Source organism: Pristis pectinata, chromosome 10 (assembly GCF_009764475.1).
Source record: "Pristis pectinata isolate sPriPec2 chromosome 10, sPriPec2.1.pri, whole genome shotgun sequence".
In the NCBI taxonomy this organism is placed as follows: Eukaryota; Metazoa; Chordata; class Chondrichthyes; order Rhinopristiformes; family Pristidae; genus Pristis; species Pristis pectinata.
The window spans coordinates 47,623,937-47,642,120 of record NC_067414.1 but is presented as its reverse complement, the minus strand read 5'-3'; the positions used below and the strand labels follow the sequence as shown (position 1 = coordinate 47,642,120).

Sequence of the window (18,184 nt, the reverse complement as noted above, 5' to 3'; positions counted from 1 at the left end):
ATACCTCTCCAAATGTTCATAAATCCTGCCTCTCAGGATCTTCTCCATCAGCTTACCAACCACTGAGGTAAGACTCACTGGTCTATAATTTCCTGGGCTATCCCTACTCCCCTTCTTGAATAAGGGAACAACATCTGCAACCCTCCAATCTTCTGGAACCTCTCCTGTCTCCATGGACGACTCAAAGATCATCATCAGAGGTTCTGCAATCTCCTCCCTCGCCTCCCACAGCAACCTGGGGTACATCTCATCTGGTCCTGGCAACTTATCTAACTTGATGCTTTCCAAAAGTTTCAGCACCACCTCTTTTCTAATATCTACATGCTCAAGCTTTTCAGGCCGCTGCAAGTCCCTTGTTGAACAAAAACACAAAACCCCCTGTAAAGCATTGTTCCCTGAATCCATTTTATGCACTTATACAGCACAAACTGCTCAAACCCAAAAGACGATTGCAGAGGAAGTGATAACATTCTGGAGAGATGTTGAGACAATTTTTATTTGCACTTCACTTGGTATTTCCCCATTCCAACACTTCAGTATTAAGCAGCTGTATGTTTTAAAGTGCTTGAATGTCATTCTCTTTTGTGTTTTTAAGAATGAAGGCTGTTTCTTTCTGGGTTTTGTAAATGCTCCTATTGTAATCAGCAAAAAAAAACATTGGAAATTGATCAGGTCATTTGACCCTGGAAACTGTAGCTGATCTGTATCTCACAGCCAGTTACCACCTTTACCAAACATTTAGGTAACATCCTCTTTAATTGAGACCTTGATTTAGGCAATGTGATCTAGTTCAGTTCTTACCAAAGCATAGCCTCTAACTGAATAAATGCTTCATTCATTTGTTAGTCATCCTGAGAAATATAATATACCAAATGTAATATGGCATGTGATATACCTTGTTACACTCAAGCACTGGGAAATTTTGAGATTTTGGAGTGAACATCAGAGATTTGTTGAGGAATATCTTTGTATGTCCAATAAATTACTTTTCTGATCATAATTAGACAATGAAAAATAATGCAAAAGAAGTCAGTGCTTATGCTATTAGTTGTACTGATGAAGAATGCTCAATCAGTTTTGAACTTTAAGAAACAGTCCAACATTTACTATGTGATTCATTTAATAACAAATTAAGTTGGCTGTTGTAATATGAGGAGAAATTAGCAGGTGGTGGTTTAAAATAATAGACCACATCTAAATGAATAAAGTGGAAAGCGCACTGCTTAGCCAAGTGTAGAAAGCTAAGGTGAATCATGTCTGAAATGATGTAATATTTAATTTAACTGAGATAAAGTGGTTGGCCTAAAAATGTATGCTGAGTGTAATGAACATTACCTGCTCCTTGATGCACCCGAAATTGGATCTCCTTGCTGAGCAAGAATTATAACAACTTCCATTGTCAGAATGCTCTTTGTGATAATGCAGACAGAACCTTAGTTTGGTGCTAGAGTGGTAGAATTTCAGAAGAGTTTTAATGTTAATTTTCTACTGTTGTTCCAAGATCTTAGCTTGATTTCACTTCTCATATCACTGACTCTGGCTAATTAAATATTTATACGAGCTTTGTAGCCAAGGCCCAAGATTAATCAAACATTGTTGCTGATGTTATGACAGAAATACTACCTGGTTCTTCCACTTGTGATAGATTTTAATTAAGAATGGTTTTCCTTGAGGGTGCAGATGAATAATATATATTTGTTACACAGTTACTAATATTTATTCTTCTGTTATCTACAGAGCCAGAAAAGCTAAAAAAAGCAAAATCAGCTCCTGCAGCTGCAACTAAAGGTAATAAAGAAAACATTTTATAACAAATTATAATGTATAGTTTCAACATTATTAGTTAATATTTTGGTTGATAACTTATATAAGAATTAAGAGCCATTGATTTCCAAAAGCAGGATGAATTGTACAAAGTTGCAGTAAAATGTGATACAGGTTTACTCTCCATCACCAAGGCCAACTATTTGCATATTTCCTCAACACCTCTTGTCATCTTTGTCCATCTGCTTCTGGAACCCCATCTATTTCATTGTTACCTCCAAATTCATTGATGTTGTCATACTAAAAGAGGACGGTACAGGTAAAAACAAAAAAAAGATGAGTTAGGAAGAAATATAAATGGCAATGGCAGAATCATTACAAACAAGTTATGCAAGAAAATGACAGCAATGATTCTGATCAATATTGTTGAACAACACTAAATACAGAAAGCTGAAATAGTTTTGCATGCTGTATGATTCATTTTCAATGAAAAATAAAGTTTAATGGAAAATTGGGGTGTTACTGTAAGTCTCGTGTCACCTGACCTGAATGAGTATGCTCGCATAATGGTTAGGTTACTGGACTAGTATGTAGAGGCAGAATTATTGATCCAGTGACATGAGTTCAAATCTCACCACAGAAACTTAAATTCAGCTTATTAACTAAAACCTGAAAATAAAAAGCTGGGCTCAATAATGAAGACAATGAAACTATCAGATTAAAAGTCTACTTAGTTCATTCATGTCCTTCAGTGATGAAATCTCCCATTGTCCCATGGTTTATCTATATGTGACAGCTGGCACACTGATCTGTTTGACTCTTAACTGACCTCTGAAGTGGCCTTACGAGCTATTCCGTTTGCAGCAATGGGGGTGGAAAATATCAGCTTTGCCAGTAATGTCCACGTCCCTTGAACACATGATAAAAGAAGGAACATATAAATAATGCATTGAAGAGCCCAAACATGCTCAATTGCCATTGAATCCTCGAATGGTTATGACACAGAGGTAGTCATAAAGTCATACATCACAGAAGCAGGACCTTCAACCCACCACATCCATGCCAACCATTGTATCTATCTGTATTAATCCCATTCGCCCATATTAGGTCCATAGCTCTCTGTGTGGTGGTAATTCAGGTGCCTGCCTAGATACTTCTTGACTGTTGTGATTGTATCTGCCTCCAACATCTTTTCTGGCAGTGAGTTCCAAATATCAACCACCCTCTGCATGGAACACATTCCCCTCTGATTACTAAAAATAAAACAGCAGATCCTTGAAATCTGAAATAAAAACAGAAACTGCTGGGAACATTCAGCAGGTCAAGCCACATCTGTGGAGGGGAAATAGACACAATGTCAAAGACCCTTCATCAGAACTGGGAAGGAATTGGCATTCCTGGAAGAGAAGTCTATGTTCTCACTCTCTAACTGCTCCCATTCACTCATTCAGAGACACAAGAGATTCTGCAGATGCTGGACTATGGAGCAACGCACACAAAAAGTGCTGGAGGAACTCAGCAGGTCAGGCAGCATGTATGGAGAGAAGTAAACAGTTGATGTTTCGGGTCAAGACCCTTCATCAGGACCCTTCACCAGTTCTGATGAAGGGTCTCGACCCAAAACGTCAACTTTTTTTCCTCTCCATAGATGTTGCCTGACCCGCTGAGTTCCTCCAGCACTTCTTGTGTGTGTTGCCCCATTCACTCATTGACCAGATAACCTTCTTTACAGTTTATCCCATGGTCACCCTGGATTTTACCCTATCTGAGACATCCCCCTCCCCCGCCCTTCCTACATCTTAATGAGCTTCTTTTGTCTCTTTCTCAGTTCTGATGAAGGGTCTTGGGCCTGAAATGTTGACTCTGTTTCTCTTCCTACAGGTGCGGCCTGACCTGCTGAGTATTTCCAACATTTTTGTTTTTTATTTTTTATCCTCTGATTCCATGTGAGTTTCTTCCCTCTCACCTTAAACCTGTGCCCTTGTTTTAGACACCTTTATCATGGGAAAAAGATTCTGAGTATCCACCCGATCCATTCTTCTCATGATATCAGGTCATCCTTCAACCTCCTTCACTCCAAGGAATTCAAACCCAGACTCTTTAGTCTTTCTTCATAACTGAAATGCTCCAATCCAGGCAACATCCTGGTGAATCTCCTTTGCACCCTCTCCAGCACAACGACATCCTTCCTATAAGTAGTGATCCGAACTACACACAGTACTCTAAGTGGGGCTTAACCATTGTTTTATAAAGTTGCAACATGATGTCCCAACTCTTACATTCTATGTCTTGACCTTTGAAAACAATCATGCCATATACCTTTTTCATCACCCTATCTACCTGTTTACCTCAAGCTCTCTCTGTTCATCATCACCCCCGAGGGCCTTATCATTTACTGTGTATGCCCTACTCCTATTTGATCTCCCAAAATGCATCACCCTGCATTTGTCAGTATAAAATGCCATCTGCCAATGCACTGCCCAACTCTCCATCTGATCTATAACCAGATGTAATCTTGGCTATCTTTGCTATCTGCAGCACCACGAATCTTATATCATTCTCAAACCTCCAACATTCCCATCAAAATCATATTATATATCACATAAACACCAAAATTTCTAGCGTCAATCCTTGCAGTATGCCAGTGGTCTCAGACTTCCAATCAGTAAAGCAGCTCTCCAACATCAGTCTCTGCCTCCTATCATCAAGCCAATTTTGGATCCAATTTGCCAGTTTGTCTTTGATTTCATATTCCTCAACTTTCTGGAACAGCCTACCTGGTGGGATCTTGTCAAATGCCTTATGAAAGTCCATATGGGCAATATCTATTGCCCTGTCTTCATGTCTCCTTAGTAACATCTTTGAAAAACTCAATCAAATTAGTGAGTAAGGATTTCCTAAGCATAAAGCCATGCCGACTTTCCCTCATCAGTCCCTACCTATCCAAGTGTAAATAAATTCTGTCTCTTAGAAGCCTTTTCCAATAATTTCCCTATCACTGATGTAAGGCCTGGAGTTACCTGCAGGACATGGCTCTTCAAGGACACATCCAAGTACAGGGGCCTCTGGGTTACAAATGACCTGACTTTTGGAAATCCGACTTACGCAAATTTTACCAGACATTTTTAAAGAAATTTTCAAGATAGTAATAACAATAATAAAATGTTTTGTGGTATGCATTAATGACTGGATACAGTGTACACTCCATTAGTTTTATTATGGGTAGTGTTAGGGTGAATATCTGATTAAATGGAAGAGTTATAGTAAGTGTATGTAGAGCGATAAGATGCGGGTTACAGTAGAAGATGAACGTTTTTGACTTACGGAAAAATTGGCTACAGACAGTTCTCAAGAATGGAACCCTTATGTAACCTGGGAACTGCCTGCGCTGATTAAATGTGATGTGGGCTTCTGTCTTCACCAATCTGCTAGGTTGTGAGTCCCAGGCCCAACAACCCCCTGGGTGAAAAAAACTTTTCCTTATCTTCCAATGATGTGCAATGCTTGAATAGTTGCCAGTTTCTTGTCACAGGATTCCATGGAAATCTACATATAGTACATTACTTGCAATAGATATAGTACATAACCAATAGTCAAGGACAGAACAAAACTGATTGTGAAGTAGCATTGGCTGCAAAATGGAAAATGTAGAAAACTTGATCACAGAAAGGAAAGAAAAGTCAATTTGATCCCCAAGAGAACAATACATCTTTCAATAAAAAAACAGAGCTTTTCATTATTTGTTTCGTAACAGTGCAACCCAAAGTTACAAGTGAATATCTTTCATGTAAATTCTATTCTAGTTGTTTGTAACAATGTTCTGTTTGTATGTCTATGTATATGCAAAATGTTTGTGTCTAATGTGCACACATGCAGGGTGTATTACTGTCACATGCACATATAAGCATATATATATATTTTAGCTGCAATATTATGTTGAATAATGGACATTGAACTTCAGGAAGAATTGCAAGGCTTTGGAGAGGTTGTAAAGTGGGTTGTTCAGAATGATGGACTTGAGTTTTCTGAAAAAAACTGTTCGATTTTCTGCCAGAGAATCCATTTTCAGTGGTTAAAGACAGATCTAAGATAATTGGCAAAAGAGTCAGAGAGAAGATGTGGGTTTTTTAATGCAAAGTTTTCTGGAATGCACGGCCTTGAATGAATGTTGTTGAAGAGCAAAATATTACGAAGTATTCAATACTGCTGCTCAGAATCCTTAAACCTATTTTTCTGGCATTATACAAGATGGGCACTGAACTTTGCAAAATGCAACAAAACTGACCTTCCTTTTGATCTGCAAAGCCCTGCCTGCATTGTGAACTGACTTTACCACCTGTGATTTGACGGCAATGTCGAGGAACTGGTAGTTGTAAATGTGATGGTGAGGTCTAAATTATGTCACCTGATCCTTTAATGTATTCACTGTTAAATGTATTTAATGTTAACATATTCATTGGAGTCTTGACACGATAGGAATATTGTCCACACCATAATGGTAGCAACAAGTGGGTGGATCCAATTTATTCAGGGGCACTGCATTCTTTAATTTGTGCTGAAATAGCATATTATAAGACAAAAATCATCCCTGTGATTTATTTTACAAATGTTCAATGTATATTTAGTCATATTTGCTTAATATTTATGTAAAGTTGAAGTACAAACAATATTGATCCTAATTCAATTATTCACCAAATGTTTAGAGGCTGAAACCATGAAGAAAGTGAAGCCAAAACCTGCAGAGAAAGGTAACAACAATTAAGTCAATGAAATATTAATTTGTGTTTCTGACATCCCAGCTTTCTTTCTTTCCATTGCTAAAAGTACCAGATCTAACAGTGGGTCCCTGAGGAAGAATGAATATGGCACTGATATTCTTAGGAAAGGAATAAGAATGGAGATTTGTCCAGTTAAAACCAATATTTATCCATACAAATTCATCAAGTAAATACTCATAACTATTTTGAAAGATTGATAATAATGGCAAAGTATGATTAATTATTGAACAAAATAAAACAAAATCCAACTAAAATCTGTTAAGTTTGCCTCCATGAACATTTTCCCAACATGAACACAGATGTTTGATTAACTTACTAAACCTGCACTTTGATTGTATCTGATACATTCCAAAGCTGAGAATATAAATAATGTGCAACAGACAATGAAAAAAGAGCTGAAAATGTTTATGTTGTTTGTTTGTGTAGCCATTGGAGATATATAACAAGCAGTTGAATCTTTACCTCCTATTTTACACCATCATCCAGTGTTGAAATTACTCTCACCTTGTGAGATCATGAAATGCCAGTTAATTAATGAGTGAAGAGTAGATCTTTATCAGGCAAAGGAGGAAATATAGATTGATGCCATAACTGATCGTTGGCCCATCAATAATAGCGAACCTTTTCTTTCAAAAGTGACCCAGCCGTCTTATATTATATTCTCACTATTTCCCAACAGCAAAAAAGCTCAAAGTAACAAGTAGGTGACTTTCATCAAAAACTCTATTCATATTGCTTGCAGTAATGTTTTCTTGTAATAATAGCTTTCTTTCTTTGCAAAAACTGTAGATTTTAATATTAGTGGTGCTGGCAAATGTGTGCATAAAATTGTTGCTTACAGTTCTTTTAACTTGCTGATGCCAATTTCTCAGTGGTTGGATTTGAATCAGACTTGAGATTCTCCACAGTGATATTTTGCCTTTTATATATATGCAACATCAGTGTCACTCCATCAACTGTACAGTTGTTTTGGTTTAGCATAAGAGTCCTTAGGTTAGAAATTGACCTTGATCATGCATACTGAATATACTAGAAGGTAGGATATGTGCTTAACTCTTCTGCAAACATTCAGTTCCATTCAAATCATGATTTGATAATGCAGGTGAGGATGAATTTCTACCCCAATGCCAAATTGTTTATTCATAAAGATATGTGGCCCTGTGCCCGGTGTATACATGAACCAGAGCTTTAGACCCTCAGTGAGATGAAATCAGGCTTGTCAACCAATATACCTGGTTTTTCAGTACATTAAGCTTAAGGTTGTTTTTTTTCAGTTTGAATATCAAAACACTCCTGAAGTCCTATTTGGAAAAGGTTGTTTCACTGATCTGTCTCAACAATAAATGGCAACCAGAGAAGATTCACATTTTGCTTTCAAAATGCCGCACATAACTTTAAAAACATATGTATACTACTGAACAATTCTATTTTTCTTTGGGATGGCTGGTCAGTGGTGAAAAAACTTGAATACTAAAACTATGGGTAAAAATGCAGGGGGAAACTAAATTGAGTGCGATTGTAAGAAAGAAAATGCAAATCTTATCAAAATTGTTCAGCCTGAGGTATTTTACTCTAGCAGCTGAATCACCTAACAGAGGTTTTGCATTCAACCAAACAGCTAATAGCCTAGGTTAAAAAATAAAGAGGCATTGTGATGGGATCACTTTTGGTCCCATTACAATACATTTCTTGGCAGATTGCTAGTGTTTTACTGAAACGTGCAGAGGAATTGAACCAGTATGCATATCAAAATTCGCTAAGTCCTTACATAAAGCAGAGTTAAGGTTAGCCTTCGCCACTGGTTCAAAATAATGGTATGTTCCTATCAGGTATTCCTCTAAAATGAGGAAAAGTCAATTGCAGAACAGTTTGCAGAATCAGTCCACAGACATATCAAATCAGTCCATGACTTTGCTGTTATCTTACTTCACTTACATTTCTAGAGATTGAATATTGTTGCATCTTATTGATTGAAGTTTTCTATTAATCAAAACTAAATGATTTCATCCAACATTAATGAAAACACTAAAACACCCTGAGATGAGCCAGAAATAAAAAAAAACAATTCAAGTCCTAATTATATTTCATCGTGAGATAAATGTCAGTCACAAGGAGGCTTCATTATTGCTTCCACCAATGTCATGGCAATATGATATTTATATTAAATAGGCTTTAACCCAAGTTGAATTTTAATTGGATGAACTCCATTTCTGGATTTCATCGCTCTCATAAGCAAAGGCACTGGCCTAGTTTCTGAGTACGGGTTCTCAGAGCTATGTTTCTGCAGCAATGTCCATGCCTTCCACAAGTGGCTTATAGCAGACCACCATGCAGAAGTTGTGCACTTCAGCTTCCTCAATGACAAAGGGTTGTCCGTGCTTTGTCTACTACCTTTGTGAGACTGTTACACCTGACAGATTTGACTTGCATCAGGTGACTTCTGCTCAAGTGCAAAATATAATAGGCAGAGGATAAAATATTTTTTTCATTCTTCCTCAATCCGATTCTGTATCGCTTTTTTCTGTTTATTCTGCTGATCTCTGCTTTGGGACTACTCCCTCTCTTTAAGGAGACATACATCCTTTGTTGGATATCCGACATTAAGACTTCCAGGGTCTCCATTAACAGGAAATTTCCCACATCCCAGCTTCCAGATATTGTCTGAATTTCAACACATTCTTAAGTTAATAATTGTTCTTTGTACTATCAGCTTTTGCCTGATAGTTTCAGCTGTTTTTTCCTTATTTGTCTGGAACACTGATAGGATCTGTTGCTTCATTAAATGTCTTGCTCCCAGGACATACTCTCTGCTGCCCTTAGCATGCATGGAAATTGATGCCATTAATGTCAGAATGGCCTGCCTTTTAGCTTCAATGCATTGCCTATGCCAATATGATCCATAGTTGTCATTGATCGGACAATGAGCTGACAGGTGAATTGGTGCCTTCACGTGATCCCTTTTTATTATTAAGTAATTATAAGGTTGCTGCTGTGACATCTCCACAGGACTATCGGATTTTAAAAGATGCATGATATTAGTTATGCTTTAATGGTGATAATAAGGCAAAAACATCATCTTCACTGTTGTTGTAAATAACCATGTAAACACACTACAAGTTGAATGTGCAAGTTGTGAGACTGATATCTCGTTAATATTTGCAATTAAAAGTAGAATTCTTGTAGCACCTAATTCAATTGTTTTCTACATGTTTAGAGGCTGATACTGTGAAGCAAGTGAAACCAAGGCCTACAGAGAAAGGTAACATGGAAATTAAAACAATGAGATATTTAAGTGTGTTTCGAACCTCACAGGAAAACTTTCACTTAGTCATGAGAGATGGATGGGGTTATCACATGGAGCATTATGCATTTCAGTTTACAGCTCCTTTTGGCAATAGGAGGAAAGTGGATTTCAGAACTATGTTAATCTGCACATTATAAAAACCATTTCAAAAAACTTTAATTACATCGTTAATCCCAAAACATAATTAATGACTTCTTAAGTTCCCTAAATGATGGGCAAGAAGCCAAATGGGCTATTGGCACACAACCCAAAATGAGTGCAATCATTAGGCCCTTTCCCCTAGCAAAATAATTTTCCCATAGCAACATTGGTTTATTTAGAGGCAGCCAATGCTGATACACTCAATCAAATAAGACTTATAGTGGTTTTAATTTTCTGATAACTTTTCGGTGTATTTTGATGTATATCAAATTTTCCAGTTATTTAATATATAGAGATGCAGAGATAATTAGTTTTGCACCTCCAAATAACTAATAGCTAAATGTTTGTTTAATTTGGTTCTAAGGTTAATTTGATACTGATCAAAACTGAACATCTTCCGTATATGACCAATGCATTGGCCTGTCTTGCTGAGGGTTGTTTTTTGGAAATGGGTTTCTGTATTTTCAGTTTGCACATTTATTTGTAATGATGTAAACTGTCTGTGCATCCCAGAAAGATGGAATATATCAATTTTTCAATCAGGTTGTCCACAAAATAAAAACAGAACATGATGGAAACATTTAGCCAGTTAAGGAGATGTAGGGAATGCAAAACAGGTTGAGATTCATGTTGAAGACCTTTCATCAGATTCCCGCCAACTACTGTCCTTTTGGTTTTCTTTAGGCATTATCCATAAATTGCATGTTAATTCTATGAAGCGATTATAATCTATAAATTTAATTTGGTTAACTATGCCTCAGATTAAGATGAAATATATTAGTTGTCAGAATATGTCTGAACATGTCAAAAATCAACATATCAGAATATGTCAAACATTAAGTATGTCAGAACAATTATTTTCTCTTTGCTTCTCGTTCTATTCATAAATAAAACCCTTTTCATTATGTTCATTAATTTCATTATTTCAGATGTGAGGAAACTTCAGCAATTCTGCAACCTCCATTCATGGGTTTTCCCTCTGCTTTGAGATGACCATCTTATAATCATAGAAGTGTTAATGCACAGAAGGAGGCTATTCAGCCCATTGAGTCTGTGCTTGGTCCCAGTAAGGCAATCCCATCAATCCCATTCCCCCACTCCTGTAGCCTTGCAATTTTTTTCTTTCTAATACCTATCTTATGTCTTTTTGAAAGCCCTGATTCATGCTGTTTCCACTCCCTCTGTAGGCAGTGAATTTAAATTATAACTATTCTCTATGTATGCTTTTGTTCAAATGTCTACGTTCTCCTCAATGCCTCTCAATGCCTTCTGTGCCCCCTCTTCCTTGAACCAAATGCTAACAGAAACATATTCTCTCTAGTTATCCAAAGTAAACTGAACAGGATGTTAAACACCTCAATAATATCTCCTGTCAATCTTCTTCACTCTGAGGACATCAATCCCAGCTTCTCCGTCTAAATTCTTTCTGAATTCTTTCAACACTAAAGCTATCCTTGTAAATATTTTCAGCACTCTCTCTTGATGTTTTATATCCTTCCTCAAGTGAAGTAACCAGATTGGATGTAATACTCCAGTTGTAGCCTCACTAGTGGACCATAATACTGCTTGCACCAAAATCACCAGGACATCCTTATGAAGGAAGTCTTCTGCACTTATCTTACTAAACATTTTTGAGTTCTGCAGTTTTGCCCATTCTCCCTATGGTCTGTCCCGGTTCTTCCCTGCAAGCATTTTTGCTGCAGTAAAAGATCTTTTGTTTAACTGGCAAAGGCACTTAATAGCTGTTTCCTCACCAGATTCCAGCTCAATCAAACTGTGTTGTTGCCCAGGCTCCCTGTGCACATTTTTGCTGCATTGAAAGCTGATTAAACTTTGCAAAGTTCAAAATGACTTTCATTTTTCTCTGCCAAGCCCTGCTTGTGCAGCAAGGTGGTGTGCACCATCTGTGGTTTGCAGGAACTGGTGACAGAAACTTGCTGAGATCATCAATGGTTGGGTAAAGTTGACTTCACTTGACACTTCTTTCTTTGTCTTCAGAGGAATCTCACCTAAGTTCATCTCCACTGAAGAATTTTGTTGCCCTTTAGCAGTGAAAGGGCAGGACTTGCAGCCATTGTTGGGGCTATTATTGTTTCATTTTTGCGCAATAATTACATATACACACAGTTATTACATATACACATAAAATAACTTGAATATACCTTTGTTATTTTATGTGTTGATGTAACTTTGACAATTTCATGTACATATCTAGTAATTACCTAAATTGTTGTAATCTTCAGCACCTATGGAAAGAGAAACAGTTAAGACTTCAAACTAAAGACCTTCCATCAGAACTTTTTTTGGACATTTCATCAGTTTTGAAATATTAACTATTTTTCTCTTCATTGGTGCTGTGTTACCTTCTGGTTATCCTCATTAATTTCTGTTTTTAATTCAGATTTCTAGCATCGAGAGTATTTTAATGTAATTTATAACATCTGATTGATGTCCATCTACCCATCATTAATACTGAATCTAATCCAATGTTTAGAGGCAGAACACGTGAAGCAAGTGAAACAAAAACCTGCAGAAAAAGGTAACACAGAAATTAAACCCATGAGATGTTTATGTGTATTTCTAACCTCACAGCTCTCCTTTTTTCCCAATGCTGTAAGGCAGAACTACAGTATGTCTCAGGGGTGGCTGGGTTCTCATGGATAGAACCCCAGTTCACTTCTCTTGGAATAGAGGAAAGTCAATGTATAAAACAGTGTTGCATGAGACCATCCACTAAACTCCATTTGATAGTAGTTGTAATAATAAATCTCATGTCAAAGAATAATTAATATAAAACACTCAATAAATCAAACTTCTCTCCTGAAGCACTTTGAACACCAGCACAAGCATTGGTGAGTAAATTAACAAATTCCACACCTATCAGTTGCATCTAGTGAACTGCAAGAAGTGAATATAGGAATAAAGTGCAGCAACGTTATCTTCAAGCACTATTTGATAATTTTGACATTGGTTAATAGCATAATACTGACATTGTGTCAGGTACACATTATGTAATCCCCTGGATTTCCATAGTTGGGGTTATTAGAAGTCAGTCATCCCAGTCCCAGAACATCGCTGCAGGAATTCCTCCAGTCAATATCCTCAGCCCAACCATCTTCAGCTGCTTCATCGGTGACCTTCCTTCAATCAGACAGAAGTGGGGTTGTTTGACGATGAATGCAGAATTCGAACTCAATTTCATTCACAACTCCTCAGCAAATGAAGAAGCCCAAGCCTACATACAAGAAAACCTGGAGAGCATTCAGACATGGACTGGTAAACAACAAGTAACATAAGGCCACCAAAAATGCCAGAAAATGACCATCTCCAATAAGGGGGAGTTTAACCACTCATCCTTGACACTCATGGCATTATCATTCCCAAGTATCCCACCATCGACATCCTAATCAGAAATTCAACTGGACCACCCACATAGATTCAGATGTTGAGTATCCTGAGCCAAACGATTTTCCTCCTTACACTCTGAAACCTTTCCACCATCTGCAAGGCACATCAGGAGCATAATGGACTAAGCCCCATTTGCCTGAATGAGTGCAGCTTCAACAGCACTCAAGAAACTTGACAGCAACCAGGAATAAGGACCCCACTTGATTTGCACCCCATTCACCACTCTATATGTGTATTTGCTCCACCACCAACGCACTGTTGCTGCCGTATGTACCATCTACAAAATGCACTGTAGTTATTCTACTCCACATAACCTACACTGAAGCACTTTCCAAGCTTGTAACTTCTAACATCAAGATGAAAAAGGTTTTGGGTGTATGTAAGCAGCACCACCTGAAGATTCCCTTCCAAGTTTCGCACTCTCCTGATTTGGAAATATGTTGCCAGTCCTTCACTTGAATCTGAATCCTGGTACTCCTTTCCCAGCAGCACTGTGGGAGTTCCTTTACCTGAAGGACTGCAGCAGTTCAAGAAGAAGGTCATACCACCACATTCTCGGAGCAATTAGGGATGGGCAATAAATGCTGGCCTGGCCAGTGGTGTCCACATTTTGAAAAATAAATACATTTTTAAAAGAACCAAAGGTAGAACCATTGATTGGTTTCATTTTTGATCACTATTCAAAAACAGAAGAGTACACCAGTAGTAAGGAATTGTCTCTTTCAAAGATATTGCAAGAATCTTACCTTAGATTTTTATCATTTTGTTCCTAAACAGCAGAAAAATCAAAAGTAACAAGTGAGTGACTTCTGTGAAAATTTTATTCTTGTTTGCTGTTGCGTTAAATGATTAGAGCTACTGGTAAATGCAATGTAAATTGGCATGAATTTTTGATTTACAGCATTTTCAGATTATTAATACCTTTTGTTCCCTGAATGAATAATTGAATTAAAGGAAAATCATTTCTCTTCTCCATGCAAGGCATAGCATTTTAACGTAGTGCCCTAAATAAACTATTGTTGTTGTTTCGTACAGTACACTTCTAATTTTGAGATGTTACAAATCGTAAGAGCAATCTGTAGTCTTTTCCATCTCAACATTAACCTCCTCAACAAGACTCAACAGCACAACAATTCAAACAATTGTTTATTTTTATAAGAATATTTTACCTTGTGCCACGTATATATGGAAGCATTTGATAAAATGAAATTAATCTTATCAGCCCACATTGCTGATTTTCCTGCATGTTACATTAAAAAGGAAGCTTCACTGTGGTGACCATGAACATGATAATAATTTGGTTATAGTATTAATTGCATCCTGATCTACCTTTGTGTGAGCCCGATCGCTGACTGTCACATTGCTCTTCAATATTCGATCTTGGCTTGCTGAGAATGGATTCATACAGCTAACTTAATTTACATTTAATTTATTTCAGTGACTTGAATTTAATAAGTTGTCCGCTTATTTCACAGTAAGTGCACACTTCAGTCCCCCTAGTAAAAGAGAACCAGTAAATATGGTTATGTGTATTTTATGTGCTATATTTTTATAAAGACCATCAATTCACAGACTTAATTTGTTTTTTCGTCAACTGTGCCCCAAAGACAACATAGGCAAAAGGCACTGAATCACTTCCCACATCTTAACACTGAAATGAAATTCCTCATGATATCAGTCAGGCAAAGATTATTAACTCTCTCTTGTTCCATGAATATCTATCCTCTGTTTCCTGGTAACAGTGTTCTGCTGGAAGGACACCTTTCTTCTGTCTCTTGTATTAGGACCTCCAAGGTATATGGATACAGGGAAGATTTCCTACATTCCTATATCCCAAAATGTTTTGGATGCACACTGTTTTGGTACTTTTTATCTGTGGAGGTGATCATGGAGGCATTTGCCAACATGAATACATTTTTTAAAATGGCAAACAACAATGCATGAGCAGCAGCTACCTCACTAGATTTCTGACCTAGAAGGAAACATCTACTTCCCAGGAACCCTGTGCCTATTTTCTGTGCATAGGAAATTGAAAAGTAGCAAGGAAGATAACTTTACAAAATTCACTGAGTGTGCCTTCCTTTCAATATGCACACCTATATCAGTGCTATAAGATAATTTATACTGTCCATGTTTTGTTGGCATTGAAATGGCATTCATCATGATTTGACAGTCAGAAAAAAAAACGTGATACTGGAACTTGGTAAGTAAACTTACTTAACCTGACCTGGCTTTGCAGACAAAATGACTTCTTTTCATATAGTCATGTGAATTGAGACTAAATCTCTCCGTTTGGTACGTTTTCTGCCCTGACTATCAGTGGTGATTAAATGGGTGGGGGGTGAGTGCAGTGCTGTGTTAAATCTCCTCATTTTTGTGTGCAAACCAGAAGATAAAAAAAAACAAAATTACTCTCATGTTTTGTGACAATATAAGGATATTGAATGTATTTTGAATATACATTTAAAAGACTAATATCTGGTAAATATTCATGTTTAATGAAGATGTGATTATCAGTGAAGCTAATTAATTGTTCTTTTAATGTTTAGAGACAGAAACGATAAAGCAAGTGAAACCAAAATCTATGGAGAAAGGTACTACAAACGTTAGACCACTGGAATATTTACATCTGGTTGTAACTTTGCAGATCTCCCTCTTCTAATGCCAAATGATAAAAACTAAAAGTATTCTCTTGGGATGGGTTATTAGATGTCACCTTCTGATTCCAAATTTCTGCAACTCAACATCAATAAATATAAAATGCAGAAATATGCAGTTAAAATCTGCAAGGGACCAACTTTTAAAATTTATTTGAGAACTTTAGCATAATATGATTAAAATAATCACAACATTGAGTTCGAGGACATACTTATAGAAAGCATGTGTGTAAATGGCCATGTGATGTCATCAAGCTGCTTTTAAACAATGTGCCATGTGGATAGATACATTTACCAATCAAAGGAGTGAAACATTGATTGATATCATTCCTGGTCACAGATGAAAAACAAATAGGTTCACCAGTAACTGGAACCCATCTCTTCCACTAAAAAAACATTGCTTATGAACTCATATTTTATATTCATTTGTCTCCTTAACAGTGGTAAAGCCTGAAGTAACAAGTGAGTGATTTTCATGGTTTAGAGATCTTATTCTTGTTGCTTGCAAAAATGCATTGTTGGCATTATGGCGTTCATTCCTTACATAAACTGGAAGATTAAAGATAGAACTGCTATCCTGTAGAAATCAAATTGGGCATGAATGTCTTGTTTACATGTTTCTATGTTTGTGATATTTATGCTTATAGATTATTGATATTTAAATATGAATCAAATTTGCATTTTTGTTTCATATATTACATGCATAATTATTGTGCTTTAGTGTCATGTAGTTCACTGGTTTGCATGTTAATAAAAAACGCTAACTAGCAAACTGCAGCCTCTTCTTTGTCATCATTAACATCCTCAACAAAATTGAAAGCCACAAGTATGAGAATTATTTTGCACTGTGCCTTTTTCATGTGAATGTTAATTTTGTGCAGTTCAGGTGTCAGTTGAATCCAGCTTATTGGCCACGGGCAAGTTTTATTATAGATACGAAGAGATGACAGAGTAACTGTAGTCATTGTGACTATCACCAGCATTATTGCAATGTTGTTACTATATTAATTAGGTTCTTATGCAAGTTTGCTTTTTCATTGGCAAGCGCTAGTTTTGATTCTCCTATAAACAATTGCTGCATAATTAATACACTGAACTGACCTACTGATATTTGTACATATAACAGTGAAACCCATGTAAAACCCATATAAAAATTTGCATTTTGTGATTACTACAGTTAAAGTCGCTGTAGGAAGAGTTGTCAGTGCTCAGTATGTTTGTTCTGATTGAACTTTATAGTAGTTAAATTTGATATACGAAATCATAAACACATTACAGCACAAGAAGAGGTCTTTTGGCACAATGAGTCTAGTTCAGCTGTTTGTAGAGTAATCCAATCAGACCCCTTGTCCTGCTCTTTCCCCAAGCACTGCAACTTCATTAACTACAAATCTTTATCCAATTTCCCTTTGAAAGCCATGACTGAATCTGCATCTACCATATTTTCAAATTGTGCACTCCAAATCTTAACCACTTACAGCATAATTTTTCTTTCCTCACATTATTTCTGGATTTTCTGCCAACCACTTCAATTTTTTGTTCTCTGGTCCTTGACCCCTCCATGAATGGGAAAAGTTTACTTCTATTTATCTTATCTAAACTCATCGAGATTTATTACATCTCCATCAAATCTCCTCACAATGTTCTTTGCTCTGATGATTGCAATCCAGGTTCTGTTATCTATATTTGAATCCAGACTGCAATTGTCATCTCTTCTTTGGAACATGTGAACTGTGGAATGGAGTAACAAAAAACAGTGATGTTCACTTCACCAATCTTTTCACACCTGCTCTAACACAATAATCTAGGAAATGGATCTTTTGGCTGCCTTTTTATTGCAGAAATGCTGATTTTTTTTCCCAAGTTAGATTGCAGTAATGTTCATTTCCAGGTGAAATTGTGCATATCCAGAAATTGCTTCATCCACTTATGTACATGAAGTCACCTGACTGCATCTGATGGTTCCCTGATGTTAGTCACACACCTAATAAGAACATAAGAAACAGCACCAGGATTGGATCCATTGGCCCTTGAGCCTGCTCTGCCATTCAAGAAGATCATAGCTGATCCAATCTTGGCCTCAATTCCACATTCCCACTCCCTTTCCATATTTCTTAGCTCCCTTGCAGTTC

The 18,184-nt window shown here is 36.9% G+C and overlaps 1 protein-coding gene across 1 annotated transcript in view; it reads left to right on the top strand.

Moving 5' to 3' along the window:
* The window catches only part of LOC127575202 (putative uncharacterized protein DDB_G0271982), a 46,639-nt gene extending 30,582 nt beyond the window's left edge, over positions 1 to 16,057 (top strand). Inside the window, exons 6-10 of the mRNA XM_052024907.1 lie at positions 1,738 to 1,788; positions 6,468 to 6,512; positions 9,757 to 9,801; positions 12,482 to 12,526; positions 15,945 to 16,057. Of these exons, the coding sequence (XP_051880867.1) occupies positions 1,738 to 1,788; positions 6,468 to 6,512; positions 9,757 to 9,801; positions 12,482 to 12,526; positions 15,945 to 16,057 (299 nt within the window). The remainder of the gene's footprint in view (positions 1 to 1,737; positions 1,789 to 6,467; positions 6,513 to 9,756; positions 9,802 to 12,481; positions 12,527 to 15,944) is intronic.
* Positions 16,058 to 18,184: the final 2,127 nt, after the last annotated feature.